The sequence below is a fragment of the Adelges cooleyi genome, unplaced genomic scaffold (genome assembly GCF_023614345.1).
Source record: "Adelges cooleyi isolate 19-005CV unplaced genomic scaffold, UGA_ACOO_1.1 ACOO_flye_CR_arks_rails_tigmint_CR_PRNA_574, whole genome shotgun sequence".
NCBI classification, from domain to species: Eukaryota; Metazoa; Arthropoda; class Insecta; order Hemiptera; family Adelgidae; genus Adelges; species Adelges cooleyi.
This window is the reverse complement of record NW_026096268.1, coordinates 14,295,284-14,312,658: the sequence shown is the minus strand read 5'-3', so window position 1 is coordinate 14,312,658 and position 17,375 is coordinate 14,295,284. Positions and strand designations below refer to the sequence as shown.

At 28.3% G+C, this 17,375-nt stretch overlaps 1 protein-coding gene across 1 annotated transcript in view; it reads right to left on the bottom strand.

Annotated features, from left to right (window-relative positions):
- LOC126843273 (adhesion G protein-coupled receptor E2-like) overlaps window positions 1-17,375 on the bottom strand; it is a 91,296-nt gene that overhangs the window by 6,522 nt on the left and 67,399 nt on the right. The window contains exon 2 of the mRNA XM_050580684.1: window positions 1,488-1,593. Within this exon, the coding sequence (XP_050436641.1) occupies window positions 1,488-1,593 (106 nt within the window). The remainder of the gene's footprint in view (window positions 1-1,487; window positions 1,594-17,375) is intronic.

Below are 17,375 nucleotides of genomic sequence, written 5' to 3'. Positions count from 1 at the left end.
TTATTTTCATTTCGTTGCACATTCGAATACGGGTTCTATATAAATACATACCTCAAAGTTATATTTCGTTTATTTGCCTGTTGACTACACAGTATATTTATATACTGTTATATTTTCACAATCATTATTTATGTTGCTACTTTAAACACAGCATTATATAATGTAAAAAAAAAAACAATTTACAAAGTTTTGACCGTCGTTTTTCGCAGGTAGTCCGTTGGTACGTAAAAACCCAGGGATCCACAACGGTATCCGTTGTCGACGACCGGACGCGAATTCGAACAAAATTCCAAAAAAATAAGTAAGTAGGTATTGTACACTTCATAAATATCAAAGGAAGAGAAAAACAACTAGAAAAATATGTGTTTTATTTGAACATTCAAATTTATTTCGTCCTCCGAGTATTATATAACAATGAAAAACGTTTCGCATTTTTTTACACTAATAGACTAACGTTTTTTAGGTACTGTGTTGTTTTTTAATAAAGTTTTCAATTTATTTTACATAAAAAACTCTTGGTGGTCGAAAATAATGTATTCTTATTATCTTCTAAACCATAATAATAAGAATAGAAACAATATTAACGGCGCACAAAAATAAATTTAATTAATATTGCGTTTTTATTATAGTTTACAATTCTTTTGAAATACGATTTAATAATATGCAATATAAAGAATCAGATATTTAAAAATATTGTTAAAAAACACAATACGAACAAAAAGCATAAATATTTAATTGAAACTGTTGAAAATGTTGTATAAAAATACAAATTATATAATAACTGATAACTTCCAACAATAACAGCTATTTTGTAATTTTTCGGATATGTCCATCTCTTGGATTTTATAAAGACATATTAAAATGAGATGCATCAACAATAGAACTTGGGTTGATTTCCTTTAAGTCTAATTGCGGTTCTATTCTTCTGCTCAAACACCACAGAAATAATTGTGATTGCTGTTATAATATGTTTAAACCGAGAAATTCATCGTACCTTAGGGGTTAAGTATAACGATAAATCAGTTTATACTTTGTTGGTTTAAAGGATTTTGGATATTAATACTTTCTATGTAGAACTATAAGTTTTAACTATGACGTGTTTGGTATTAATAATATTAGAGCCCTTATACTGTTTGTGTTTCAAACTACAATCATCGTTATTTATTCACGCTTGTTTAATGAAACAAAACTCAGATGTCTACATGAAATAAGATAAGTACCAACCTACGTATCCATTACAAATTCATATTAAAACAACATTGTAATTAAAGTATATTTTATAAAATGTTTGTCTAATACTTATTAATTAGGTACTTGTGTATTTATGTTTTATTTTCATCGTTATCTAAAATATAATTTTAAGGATACTTAAATTTGCAAATGCATGTTTATCAAAAAAACTTTTAAATGTGTCCAATGCCTGTGTCGTTCATATCGAAACAATGAACAAATATTATGTATTAAATATTTTTTTAATTTTACCGTACCTGAACACCGCCGACTCCGACAACGTAAAATAGTTGAGTCAAAAACATGTTGGCCAACAAATACATCAAAGCAGTACCAGACATGGTCCTCAGGTCGGAAAACAAGCTGAAACATAAATACAACAACACGTTAGGCACCCACATGACGTGTATACTTAGTATACTAAGTATACTACATAGGAAATCACATAGATCAGAGATAGCAAACATGTTATCGTTTGTGGAACTGGATAAGGGTATAACATTTATTATTTGATAAATATTTGCAAGCATAGTGTTCCCAATTATTGTGATACACGAGTGTTGCCTTTTTGTATCTGATATTTGGTGTTTTCTTATATGTAGTTAGGCTGATGAAACGTTATGCTTAAATCAACTCACAACTGTCAATATTATAATACGGTACGCGTTCAGTAACGAATTTTTGGGTATTAGTTGTCCCTAAGGAGACCAACGTTGATATTATTATCACGAACAGAGCAGAACATGGTTGGAGTGAAAAAGCATGACAAAGTACCATTTGTTAAAGTGACAGTTTTGTGTCCACAGAGATATTCTCTGCAGATGCGTCGTCATCATTATTGTCAAGTCTTCGCTAAGTCTTTATTTCGCGGAAGTCTTCTGAAGGGCTTTTCGTCCTATCTTTTGTCTACAATTCTGTCGCATTTTTCTGACACTATTATGGTAATACTTTATTGCTTTTGGCATTCGAATGATTAAATTTGGTTTTTCTCTATTTGTCTTGTGTATACTTTAGACTATAAACACGAAGAAATAAAGGTGAACTGTGTGAAACTCATTAATCATAGCCGTGAGCGCGAAAAGACACGTCTGAAGCACAATATTATTTTACAGAAAATAAAAAAATATATTTTCATTTAAGCGATTAAAATAATTAGCGAAGTAAAGTATAAAAAATAAAACGTTCATAACGAATACGACGAAGTTAAAAAAAGCGGGTAAAAAATTCTTCATATTTTAGGTAGACCCCTATATAGGGGGTACGTATTACTGTAAAATGCATATTCATTTTTTTTATGCTTATTATTTGGTCACAAAAACGACTACCAACATTATAACTAACAGTGCAAATGTTGCCGAGGGTAATCCTCGCTGGTTAATAAAAATAGCATAATGTATCAATAATTTAAAAGTTTCTAAACACTAAATAAATAAAAATAATGTTAGGTAAAAAATACGAATAGCTTTTATAGTTCTAATGGGAATTTTGTGTTTATACTAGTCGAGTATTAGGTCTTATCGCATCGCAGATATTTTTATGAATACAATTTTTTTTTGTAAGTTGGGTGTACAGTATTATGATTTATGTTGAATGCAAGTTTCATAATGCGTTATAAAACTTGCACTTATAAAGGTACTTTTTCTCGTGTTAATTGCTAAGATATGCGTTAATTTTCGGGGGAAACTTAACATGATTTAAGATCATTTAATCTAATTATAATTTTGAGCTCTGAGAGTTTGTCGAACATTTGCAAGTTTGTAAGACTTGTTAAATAAATTGTAGTCTTCAAATTCGTTACAACCCTTCCGGAAAATATTTTTCGGAAGTTTTAGGAATTCTAGGAATTAGGAGTTTGAAAGTGGGTCTATCGCATAAACGCATATATCCACTTATAATATACATAGATAGTACTACATAAGTGTTTTCAAGCTACCCGAGCACCACCACTGTTACTGCGATTCATCCCAGCGGAGATCTACAACTAATTTGGTACCCATTGGCCGGCCATACTGCTGTTAGCAAATGTGATAAAAAACTTAGCTATTTTTAAATCTATCCAACCCAAAGCCTTTTTATTATAACCTTTTATTACTCTTAAAAACACATTTTTCTATTTTATAATTATTAACACAGTATTGAATCTAAAAAAATTATCGAAACAATAAATTACTTCAATTTCACATTAAATTACACTCACCGGCGGCTGAAGTTTTTTTTTAAATAAGTAGTTTGTACATTGATTCAAGGTTGACTATTGTAGATTATTTTATGTTTATTTCAGAATGTACTTAAGAGTTGTGGGGCGAACCCACCACCAACTCTGTTACTTAAAGGTCAGGTAAATATAATTTTCTTAATTAACCTTTTTTTTTTTTTATAAAAAATTGAAAACTATTAGTTATAATCAAATTTTAAAACATGACAAAATTAAATTTAAAAATTGGATACACGAATTTAGCTCTATTTGTTTACACTCGGTCCATATAGAATATATACTAATTATTATATATTGTCGTTCAAAAAGTTCATTTCAAGTTATTATGGATTCAAGGAATTTGTTTATGGATTTTGCATAACTGAAAACTGTTTATGGACCACTCAACGTTTTAATACAATATCATTAGAATTTTGTACAAAATAGCTGACATTTTACTCTAAGAACTGTCATAATATTGTTCATATTGGTTCAAAAATATATAAATCACATTACCCAACAGTTGGATTTTAACTCACAAGTATTTTTTTTTGTTGGGTGAAAATCGATTTTTAAAGAAAAACGTTTTATTTTTATCGCGTTAACAAGCTTAGTGAGTTGTGAATTCATATTGTGAGTTATGTCAATACATTTTTGTAACAAATACTATAAAAATAATAATGATGAAAAAAAAACTTTGTGACGTTGCAAAAATGTGTGTCTAAAACTTGAGACTTGTGGGCGTAGGTATTTAGAGTAATATTTAGCCGGGAGAGATAATAACAAAAATCGTTAAACCAGAAGAAGGTATTTTCGGCTTGAGGCGAATTTCAACGGAAGAATTTTGTATTATTGTGTATTAAAAGCAAACAGTAGTAGAGCATACAAATAATAATAAATACAAATAGAAACAAATTCAATTATTTAACTATACCTACTCCGTGTTCTTTTACCGTTACTTTGTGGGTAACTTGGCCATTAGTATCAAAGAGAATTTTAAAATATCATGCGGCTAGCGAGAATTCTACTTCGAGTGTTTGCTAGCATACTCAATGAAAACTGAATATATTTTATACTTCGCATTAACTTGTAAGTAAGTACGCTTACACTTTACGTCTGAAGTGTTTTGATGTATATGGAAAGACCGAGCGACGTTTTACACAAATTTTTTAAGATATGACTTTATTTAATTTCGGTTAACTCTTCTTTCGCCACACACGAAGCAAACGGGAAGTGATTTAGTGTTTATAGGTGACACAATTCGGAAATGGAAAAAAGCACATCGGGCTTGGCTTTAGAAATAATCATATATATATATATATATATATATATATATATATGTATATATTTGTTTTTTCACCTTTAAATCCTTTAGATATGTTTTTGTTGGACAGTAATGGTTTTGTATTTACTTGATTACGCGATTTGACCAGACAAAAGGAAGGATTTATGAATTTAATAGTGAATCCAAATCCAACAGATTGAGTTTAATCGGATCATTAACTATCCGACAAATGGGCTAATTGCGAGCAATTTATTATATTCCATGCCATCAGTAGATATCGTGAGTCGTCCGAATTAGCTGTACCATTTCTATTTGTTCAGGTTATCTAGTATATGTAGTAACATTGATATCTAAAATGCGGGAGCCTCGGCACCTTAAAGTACGTATATTTTAGTAAATTACTTCTGTTATCGCAAGGAAAATTCATTATATTAAACGAGACACATAAATTCCATAAATGGTTGGTTGTTACAAAGGGATATCGAGGTGTATATTAATAGTATAAAAATATCTAGTCGCTGAGATGGAAGCACTGCGGTTGAAGTAAATCGTATAATATTTAAATCAACTCCTCGGTGGGTATAAAATAGACCACTGTTCCTATACAATATGAACAAAACAATTTGGAATAAACAAATTAATTTTTATAATAATTGTGAATTCCTAAGTAGCTCGGTATGTGCATATTTTGATTAATTGTTAGAATATTTTAATTGTAATCATTAAAAAAATCAACTTAAAATTAATATCTCGAATGTCAGATAGAAAATAGTCATCGGAAATGATTTATGTTTCCAAACAATTATATTTCTAATAATAAATTCGATTATATTTTATACATATAAATTATTTAGATGTTATGTATTGGTTATTACTTATTATTATATTATTTAAAAAGAAGTATTATAACATATTATAATATGGCACGACGGATTTATAAATATTATGCAAATGTTTGATGAAGTGTTAAGACGTTCCTAACTTTGGACCTCAAAATTCGCTTTTTGAAAGTTCTAATTGAATACAATTTGTCATCGATAGAGAAAATAATATTTAAATATAAAGGAATCGGATTCAAAGCTTAAATATTATTGCTTCTCGTCTAAACTAATTTTAAGTCAATGGGGCGTGTCGTATGTAAATGAGTAAAACCAATGATAATCGAAACGATTTACATAAAGTTTTCATTTTGCTCAATAAAATGCTAATAGTGTGCTATTACTCAAAAACCGACATTCAAAAGAAGACGGAAGAAAACTTCTAGAACTTATAATGTTTATTAATCCACAATATCTTACATTATTAGGTTTAACTTTTAAGCCAAATAACGAATACCTGTGTTGAAATGCAAAATGGAAAACGACCATGTGCATTAAGACATTATTATTTGGAGTTAAGTACTTAAGTAAATATGTTTTAACAAGAAATCGTACGGCTAAAACAGAACTTACAAAATAACGTAATGGTAGACCGCAAATGTTAACTGAACTTTGTTGATATTAAATGGAAATGCTCAATCGCGGTCTAAGGTTTCTTCAAATGTATACAATGTAAAGGTTATTCATTTTTAATGATGTTAAAATATTTGACGCCCGAAAATGTAGGACATTTTATCTCCAAATTTCTTTTACAATAAAAACTACCGTTAATTGAGAAATAACCTTACGCTTGAACATTTCTTCTGCTTAGTTACATTTTGATTAAGAACGACAATAATTAAGTAAATAAAATAACATATTATACACATATTACGAACACAACACGTTGTACGAGTCTTTATACATTTTTATTTTTTAATTTATTCGTTTTTTTATCTGAACTGAAAAATTTACGTTATATACATATATATATTGAATGTCAGTTTTGTTCAAATATTTAAATTGATATAATAATTTTTATCATCAGATAAATTAACAAATAATCAAGTTATTCATTCTTAATTATAATTAATTAATATAAGCATCATTAGTCATACAATTATATAGTTTAATTTAAAAAATACTATTTGTTTTTTTATATGTTTACAAATTATTCAATTCGAAACCATGTTTCCCCCTCCTCACTCGCTAAGTCTCTTGAAAAATGTATACTCAATGAGATTAGGTAGTTTGTCGTAACTCTTTTAAATTGAAATTGTATTTGCCTGCGTCCATTCCGGGTTTAATGCTGTATACACTGTACACTATTGTAACATTTGTTTTATACAAATGAACTACGGAAAAAAATAAAAATAAATAAAAGAATGAATGAAAAAGAAGGTATTGTTTAATGTTGTTTCTACTTTCTTTTTTTAAATTAAAATTTACATTATGTAAATTGCAGGCTTGGTTGTTTCCTTCGCGGCCAAGCTGTTAGACTTAAACAATTTCGTTTACATTGCAAGTATTTATTTTCCACTCAACAAAAAGTTCATTATGGTATGTTTACAGAATTGCTTTTAAATATTTTCTCAATAGTTGCATTGTTTTGTTATCAAAAATTGTATACTTCTTAAATAATAATTCATTAAACAGAGACAGTTTTCAGAATTTTTCGCCTTATTATCAACTATCTTATAATAATAAATAAAAATAAATTATGACACGTTAAAAATAATTATAAAAATTGTATACAAATGTTATTTTTACATTTAGGCATAGTAACTTAATATTTTATTACACTTCTTTTATAATTCGATTAGAAAACTCTATTTTATGATTTTAAACTTAGATTATCAAAATAATAGGATTGGAAATTTGAAAGCTTAAAATTAATTTTCACTTTTTAGTATAACTTTACTGGTAACAAGCTATCCAACCCAAACAAAAGTAAAAAATTAAAATTAAAAATGGTATTACTATGATAAAATAAGAGTAATTATATAAGTTCTTTTTTAATCTCACAAATGAACAACTGCTATTATTAAATCTACTTAACTTCTTACATTTTATTGATAATTATATTATTATAACAGTATCGTCCATTAATGTAATTATTTTTTTTGCTCATTTATTACATAATCTAAACTACTAGATACATATGTTGAACTCGTGTATGAGTTACAATATATATTGTTTTTATAAAATAGTATAGTTTGAAGGTTATAGGATAGAAAGAGCTCAGCTTTTTTTAAAATCAATTCCTTTCAAATTAAAGAGAAAATAATCAATTTTTGTTTGTACGAATAGACAATATGTTCATTATGTGCAGTAATGAAGTAAGGCCAATAATAATAATTGATGCTTGCACATTATAACATGGAGTCTTAGTTTCTTCTAGAGTATTCTATAAGTTCTAAATTTGAATATGCCAACTTTTTTCTTATTTGCTTTTGTCTGTTTTTAAGAATGCACTCTTGAAGTTTTCACAAAAGAAAGTAGAGGTAAAGTAGAAATGATAATTACCAAACTAACTGGATATGCATGTTAAGTATGTGATAGTGCTCAACAATTAATTTTATAAAAAGTACGAAATATTATATTATCGTGTGAAAACTTAGTAGACACTGAATAAAGTATGATATTGTTTCTTTTATTTGATGTTATACTGTGATCTGCTAAAAGTTTTAAATATGTATAATACAAGTTGAATGTTTTCAGGAAGTCAATAAAGTATATTTTTATTATTAAAGTTTTCGATACTTATCTAAAAAAAGGACATAAATATTCAAAGTTCCAAGAAAGATTTCAATTGTCTTTCGGAAATAGGTAAAGAATCATAAGAGTACAGTTCATCCTCATTCAAGTTTAGTTTATTAGTAGCCGCTACCAAATAAGTGGTCATATTTTTATACTCAATTTCATCATACTTTAAATAGACAAACTTATTAAATGTGTATATTATAATATAAACTATAATAGTTTTGGAGAAAATTTGTTGAGGTTACATTAAAATAAGATTTGATTTAGGAAAAAACTTTTTATGTATCATCGAAGGTTTTTATGGAACTATCTACTTATATACTTTTACTATTATCGTGATTTAGAGAGGCTATAACTAAATTTGTGTCATAAAAAGCTATATAAAAGTTGAAGAATGTATGTTTTGAATTTTACTTACAATATAGAAGAAAATAGTAAACATTTTATACTTTATTATAAACTGTAACTATTTAATACTGTGATATAAGGTGATATTGAGATATTTTTTTCTAATTTTGCTAAAGTAGGTATAAAGACAAATCTTTACTGATATACTGATGACTGTGACTTAGCAATATGTAAATAATAAATACAATTGAAATTTTTCGTTGATATTGTACACGAGAAAAATAAAGAAAATGTGTAACTATTTTATTGTATGTTTTTCTTATTTCAAACAATATCGTGAGTGGCTTTATATATATATATATATATATATATATATATATATATGTTTTAGGTTGAGTGATTGTTATTTACCCAGAAGCATTTTAGAGTTTTCCTCTGAGACACGTTACTGAAAGTTTTAACAAAAAACTATGTATACTGCCACTGGCAAAATAGACTTCTTATGGGTAAATTTTACAGAAAAATGAGGGTTGTCATTTCTATGATTAAACAAATTATTTGAAAATGTTGCACTATTTTATAGTCATATTACTGCTAGTGTCACACGAGTATAGCAAACTTTTAAATATTTTATTAAAAATAAGATTCTCTTAAATTTGTTCAAAGATTTAAAAAATTATAAGTAGCTATATAATTAGAATGTGGTAAATATTAACGATATGAAAAAGGCTCATAGGTCAAGGCCGGCTGATATATTGTTTGATTTGACGTTCCATCTATTCAGCATATAAACAAATTTAAACACAGTTAAAATATTACTAAAATTATATATTTGTTTTCGATGAAAAAATGTTTTTCTATTAAACAAAATTGTCATTTTTGGCTATTTATGAGTTATTTATTTTCGTTTTCAATAAAAATGTTTATTTAATAATCGGTTGTCTGTCGAGTCATTCGATAATGCTCCACGTTAGGTTAAGACTTCAGAATTGCTCATATTTTTTGTCATGTTAATTTATTATACATCTAATTTATATTATTATAATATTATTTGAAAAGTTTGAAAATTGTTCGTTGGTTGCAAATTTGATTTGTTGCTTATCGTGCTGTGGAGTATAGTGTCAGTAGTGTGGTCTATAGTGGGTCTCAAACTTTGGACATATCCAAGGATATCACTTTGGCGTCTTATTTGAAGTCGAAGTCCCCAACCCGTTAAACATAATTTATGTATTGACCTTGTGAAGTAAACATTACTGTTAGAACTTAGTAGGCGTGTACAGAAATTAATTGCTTATTAAAATTAGTAGCTAGCCTTTATAACTAGCCTTTTAGTATACACAGAGTTATTAGGTGAAATGTATTTAACGCCATCGTTTAAAATTTACATATTATACAAATTTAAAGGGAAAACACGTTAGGTATTTCTGATAGAAACTATTTTTGACATTTCTAATAAAAATATTGTACTTTATAGATTAATTTTCTTAAATATAAACTTTTCTTTAATGTTTCTAAAATAAATTCCATCGAGATTTACAAGCTTAATTTGAACAATGTGATTTTATTTTATTCTTTTATACGATTTACCTGCATGAAAACAATAGTAAACGTTTAAAAGAGGTAAAACTAGTTTTAAACGGCGATTTGCCAAGTTTGTAGATTGCCAAACGACACTATACATTTCCAATCTCGTTCTTAACTAATATACGGCTGATACTTTAGAAATACAATAAAATGGGAGATAAAAATATTCAACAATGGGAAAAGTTAACTTGCTATAAAAGCTCTTAACAGCGAGAATGCTAGTTAAAAATCAAATTGAATTTGTTTTTCCTTCACTCACACGAGACCATGAGATCTGATGAGTAAATTGTTTAGTTTTAATTTTGATGCCGAGACACTAATTTACGCTTTAGGTACCTATTATGCATTTTTACCCACTTGTGAAATATAATTATACAAAATCCTATACTTAATGCTAAATTCTGAGTGCACATTTCCAAGAATTATTATTAATTATTAGTTTGTATACTCAAATAATAACGCGGGCGTGGAGACGGTCTCAAGATAACGTGTGCTTTCCGTTATAAAGGAACTCTGCCCTGGTCTTACCTTATTGTTTACAGGCATCATTCGTAAATACTAAATACATCAAGGATGCTTTCTCGGTACTTCATTTTCTCACGTTAAATTAAATTAATATACAAACTGATCGGTTATACGTCATAAACGATTATAGTACTATATTTTGTAGTATTGTATAATTGATTAAATGCCATTTATTAAAATGTATACATTTTATATTACTCATTACTTTCTTTAAATATCTAATAGTTGTCATTAATTATCGTTACACACATAGGGTCATAACGAATACACCTTTAAATTAATGTATTCACGATCAAATAAATATCATAAAGTTAATTATAATTTAGGTATAATCCGTAGTTATCATAATATATGCGTGGTTTTCAAATCAATATATGTAGATGGATTAACATGCAACCTCATACATTAAATATGGAACAGCTAATAATCATAATTTATTTTCGCCCATAAATTAAAGTAATTTTTCATTAGTTAAAAAAATTGTTAATTTAATTTAGTTTTAAGTTTTTTTATAACAATTACTCATAAATACTCATAAACATGCCAATTAAGCTTACACTTCTAAAAGAACGGTCATTAAAATTATTACAATTTTCATACCGTCATCATTTTTAAAATATAAAGAAACTATTGTTAGTTAAATTCTGAGACCTATTCAATAATAACAATTTTTTTCCGTGGTTATTTACTGGAAATAAATAAAAAACAGTAATTTTATTAATAAGTATGCGTCGTTGGTGAAATGTAATACTAATTGTATGTCTATTATTTTTTACATTTAATTTAGAACGAATTCTCGGATACACTTTTGAATTATAGTGTAATATTACTCAATGTTCAAATATATTAAAAAAATAATTTAACGCACATTTAACACGATTCTTTTTGAAATACTGAAGCTGAAAATATATATATTTTAGTTGAATGAATAAAATGTCGTTCACTCAATTTAAATAGCATGTAAATTGACTCTAAATCGGCGTCTTTCTCAGATTTCCACTTACAGTGTCAGTTGTTTAAAATAAATAAATAATATTTCACTAAAATAATGTAAATGAATAAGAGAATTACATAAGACTTTATTGTCATTGTGTATACACAGTCGATTTCATAGAAAACTAACAGTAACCTACTAACCCTGCATTTTGAAATAATATTTATTCTAGGTAATTGTGTCTTGAACGAATAAGTAAGCGAGGGGATTTATATTTATACAGAAGTTTGTCATACTTACAGCAAAATACTATAAAATAAATACAATGTGTTATGAAATAATTGTTGTAATTTGTCTTAACTTTTTTTTTGATTTTGATTCTTTTGATTTTTAATGAAACTTTTCAGGCTCTGAATATAAATTGTAAACTTTTGTAAGACTTGCAAACAGTTGATTTCAGTGACCTGTTTCCAATTTTTCTAAATTATTGTGGGTTACTTTGGGCATACAAAAATTTGTAATACCTATAAATTCTTAGTCCTATGAAACTTTTATCGTTTCTATTTTTGAATATTGTCAAATGTCATAAAATAGACGTGGCGTTGAGGTGAGATGAGCTACATTAGTCGTTCTATCAGATTATTTTTCTAAACTGTATTTATAATCTGTATGCAAAATAAAAATAAACAAATTGGATACTATAAATATACCTACCCCAATTTAGTTTTATCAGTTATTCATTTGTATTCGCTTTCCGTTACGCAGTATCGAAATGTTAAAATAATAATGTTTTTCACTCAGAAATGTTTTATTACTAATTGGGTCAATAACAAATTTCTGAAATTAAAACCAGCCCTCTATGTATATTTTCTCCATCCCTATTCTGTATCGCATCTCCTTTCATTAGTAAATGGATGTTCAAACCGGGAGAATTCGGAATAACTCTGACAATATGAAAATGTTTTCCTCAAAACAAATTGTCTCATTATGAGCATTGTTATGTAGTATACTGAAATCAATTTTATTACTAATTAGTAACAATATTCTCCAAACATTTTTCAAATACCAGTTGATAATATCTTGCAAATAATTGAATCTATTCAAAATCTATCGAACACTTAAATTAAAGCATATTATTTATTGATAATGTGCTTGCAATAAAACGTGTTGAACAGGTTACTAAAATAAAACTTTTTTCTCGAAAAATCAATCCTTACTTTCTCACTTGAATCGTTATAATTATTATTAACAATTAGTAAATATTATACCAAGTTTATAAAGCACTCTTGTTAAAATAATAACGATCAACAATAATATAAACAGAATAAACATGTATTTAAATAACATTTTGTGTAAACGATTAATTTCAAAATAGCAGTATAAATTATTATATTATTTTCTTTGGTTAAAAAAATAGACGTAATATTTAAAGGCAAATGAAAGGCCGACATTTGTATTACAGTTCACATCATTTTAAACTTAACGTTGAAATCCTCATAATGGTTCATATCGTTTACTCGGTTCCATTAAACACATATGGTATTACCCACAGGTGTCGGTACGTGAAAGCAATTTGTTAATTAACACATTGCTTTCACGTTTCATTAATGCATGCTCGTTTGGCAAAACATTCAAGTTGGATAGCATGCACAATTTTCGCAATTGTTAGTTACTATAAGTAAAAAAAAGCGTATTTATTTATTTATTATAATTTATGTAGGCCTAAGTAATAGATGTATGTTAGTAAATTATTTAAAAAATCCTCTACAACTGGTTTACTTTAAACATTTTAATTGATTAGTAAATAAAAAAAAAATAAAGTCACTGCGACAGAGATAAATGTTAGGTAAATTTTTAACGCTGTTTATAATATGACTTCATTAGTATATAATAACTTTTATTTGTGCCCATAAAAATGTTTTAATTAGGCATACTTGTATAATTAATTTTTTTTATTCGTAAAAATTAAATTACGACTTTTCAGCTACATTACCAAAAGTATTAATAATAAAAAATAATTTCATGGTAACAGGTAATTAATTTTGTGAATGTTTTAAACGAAGCAAAAAAAACTTTGATAAAAAAACCCACTATGAATCCTCACTAATATTGTACTATTTTAATGTAATTGACTTACATTACAATTGTATTTTTAAAATAACATTCTACGAAAAATTGTCAATCCTTAATTATTACAGGAATTGGTAATTACATTAAGAATAGTAGGCAGTAAATCTAACTATGCTTTTCTGGTATCTTAAATTTAAGAAGGATTTAGGCTTAGCGAAACTAAATCTCATTTACTTTTGGAGTTTTTAATGATCATACTTTTGTGCAATATTTTCAAATTTGGATTTTGTAAAAACAAACAGTATAATGTATAGGCAAGCATAATAATTATGTATAAACATTAGATAATACTTCAGCAAGGTGTGTAAATATTGAGGAAACCAAGTTTCAAAAGATTACAGAATTCATTTACATAATACTAGTAAGTTTGTGTTAAAAATAATAAATGAAAAACAATAAAACTACTAAGACATTCGACACTTTTAAATAATATTGTATTATTAAAAAAATGCCTACACATGATAAATAATAAATATAAATATTAATTAATATGTACTTAAAACAGCTAAGTAGAAATATATTTTATATTAATTGTTATAATTTTTTTTCAATACCATTTTGATATCATTTCCCTCCTCTAATTTACTGTAATAATTGCTAATCTTGAGCTGAATAGCCCAACCACACTTTGTAAGAAACACTTAGAATAGGTTACAACAAACAGAGTGTACAATAGGTTTAGAACCCTCTACCGGTATGTATCAGGTGCAAACATAAATTTTTACTTTGCACGTCGATAGAACACTTTAAAATTTCCAATTTATCTTAATAGCTAATAAGAATTTGGAAAGCTTATGGGAAGTTCTCGACTTACCAGTGCTATTATAGGGTATCCAACCCTGTACGGTGAACGCATATCTTAATTTTTTAAACTTTTCAATAAGATATATTCATTGCCTCACGATTTTGCCTACATCACAAACCTACTTTTCTCTATGTGCGATTACCGACAGAGTTTTCAGTATAGCATAATATACCATTTCAAGAGCATGTATTGCGTTAAATTATAGTTTATTATATACATATAAACATACACGAAGGGACTTTACTAAGCAATTCGACCGGGTGTCACGTTATGGTCGAGGGAGTAATCTCACAACAATATTTTTATTTGGAACGGGTATTTTTGAAAAAAAAAATATTTCTTTTGATTTATAATCGAACGCGGTACAAAGAAAAAAAAACACTGCAAAAATACTATATAAATTATGTCTCTCGTTTATTTTTTTCCATAAGTGCCCGTTTATTGTAGTAGAACGTGAATGATATTACATGGGCTATTCTCAAAAATTATGCTCACCTCGTAATTCTCGCGTAAAACGTGTTTACGACACACTTAATGGGATTTCTATCAACGTCCCTACGTCTCACCGACCCTCGTAATGTCCCCTCGGTCAATCGAAAACGACTTAAGTGCACACTTGCCGGTACAACTTTTGCCGATATTACATAAACCCGTCCCTTTTTCTTAGTGTTATTATTATTTTTTTGGTTTTGTTTTGTTCTCCGTCTTTTCGCCTGAGCGTAAAATCCAATAAACCGCGACGTTTCGGCCCGCTTGTACAGCTGTTGAGTCGTTACGGAATTCTCTTCAGTGCACCCATGGACCCCGTGGACCGTGAAAATAAAAACTGTTAATCTCTTCTCTGTCTGTCTGTCAGTCAGTCAGTTTGCGGGCGGCCGAGACGGTGAAATTAAAACCGAACGATTGGGCATCTGCCAACGAAAACTACACCTCAGCAATGGATTTTCATACTCGGGCTGACCGAAAATGTCAGTTATTTATACCGAATGTGCCGCGAACGGGCAACGTGACAGATTGTCTGCAACTACCAATATAAATGGTAATTCGAAAAGCCGACCGTACGCTTTATGAAACCACTCGGGTAGATATAAAGTAATGCCATATCAATGCTATCTTCGTTCGATTTCCGTTTCAATAATATAATATATAGAATCAAATCGGCCGCGGACAGGTATAGGATTTTTTTCCTATGGTGGGTGCTAATATTGTTCAATTAAGTAATTACGATGTATAACCTCAGAGCAAGCGAAAGTTGTTATTTTTTTGGTGATAAGGGTCTTATTCAGTTTTGGTTATCGTTACTTAAATGGCAAGGGAAGTGAATTTTGCATGTAGTTTGTTACTTTCCTTCCGTGCTCCTTGTAAACACCCATGATGCCAACGAATAAGTAATTAATGCACATTGTTTTCATATGCACAATAGCCATACTAATGAGTGATTTTTGCTTAATCTAACTTGTTAAGAGATATGTATTCCAGGAGATGTGAAACCGAGGTTATAAATTATGTTCGGGATTTACAGTTCAAGTAAATTTTAGCTTATTGCATCTATTTGATTAAGCCGCCGTCTATTGTTTTATTGCATTGATAAGAAACTTTAGGTGGATGTTGTGTAGGTAAATTTAAATAACTCTCATGTAAAGTGTTAATTGTGTTTGCCATTTCACAAAATCAGAAATTTATGTGAGACGTGGGTGTATAATAATATGAATTCCGCGCAAAAAATAAAATGAATGCATTTGATCGTTTATATTGGGCATCAGTTCAAATCAATCAATGAAAGAGAATTCGACAGCGGCATAATATGAATATTATTATTAGTAACAGACTATGGAAAAAGGACAAGCTAACTCTTTGGCCGTCAATATGTGTTGCAGTACGATGATGGATGATTGGATGAAAAATGAGACGCTCGGTCATCTACGGTTTTTCATAGCTGTATTGAAATCTCAATTGAAAAAAAAAACGCAACATGCACACCAAAATCAGATATGACGAGTTAAAGATTAAAATACATTTTCCCTGCGATCCCAACTTTCAGATATTTTCCTTAACGCCGCTGTAAAGATGATGATAACGAAAACGATCAATTTTGTTTCGAAATTACATTTTTATGCTGTGATATAAAAACGATGTGTACATTTTCATTTAACCGCATTTTACTGAAACCGAAAGATAAAACCATGACGACGAAGAAAGCAGTACGAATTACTTTGTAAGCTCCGTAAAAAATCTCAAAACTAGCTTGGGTCATTTGAAAAGTAAGAAAAACACACGGATTGTGTTGTAAATTAATCTTGCGTGGTATTTTCTCATTAACTGATGTGATTGGGTTTTTTTCTAGAATCTCATCTACCAAAGAAAAACATTAAGCTTTTGTATACGTTCAGAGTTCTATTCTTTTATATTTTTTTCGCATTTGAGAACCAAAAAGGTGTGTGTGTTTTTTTTTTGTACAATTCTACAAGAAAGCTAAAATAAAATTCTATTTTCTATATTTTTTTTATGGGTGTCATTTGTTAGTATTTTCCTAAAAAAATGATAACGAATTTTAAATTAAACACAACTTTAGTAACATCGAACAGTTGAGAAGTTACCCAAGCATGGAGATTTTGAACGTATACCCCCTATTGGTTCCCTATATAATGCAGAAAATATAACGGGGATTTCCCGATTTTCTAGTTAGGGAAATAGAAATATGTTTCATCGATAAATTTCGT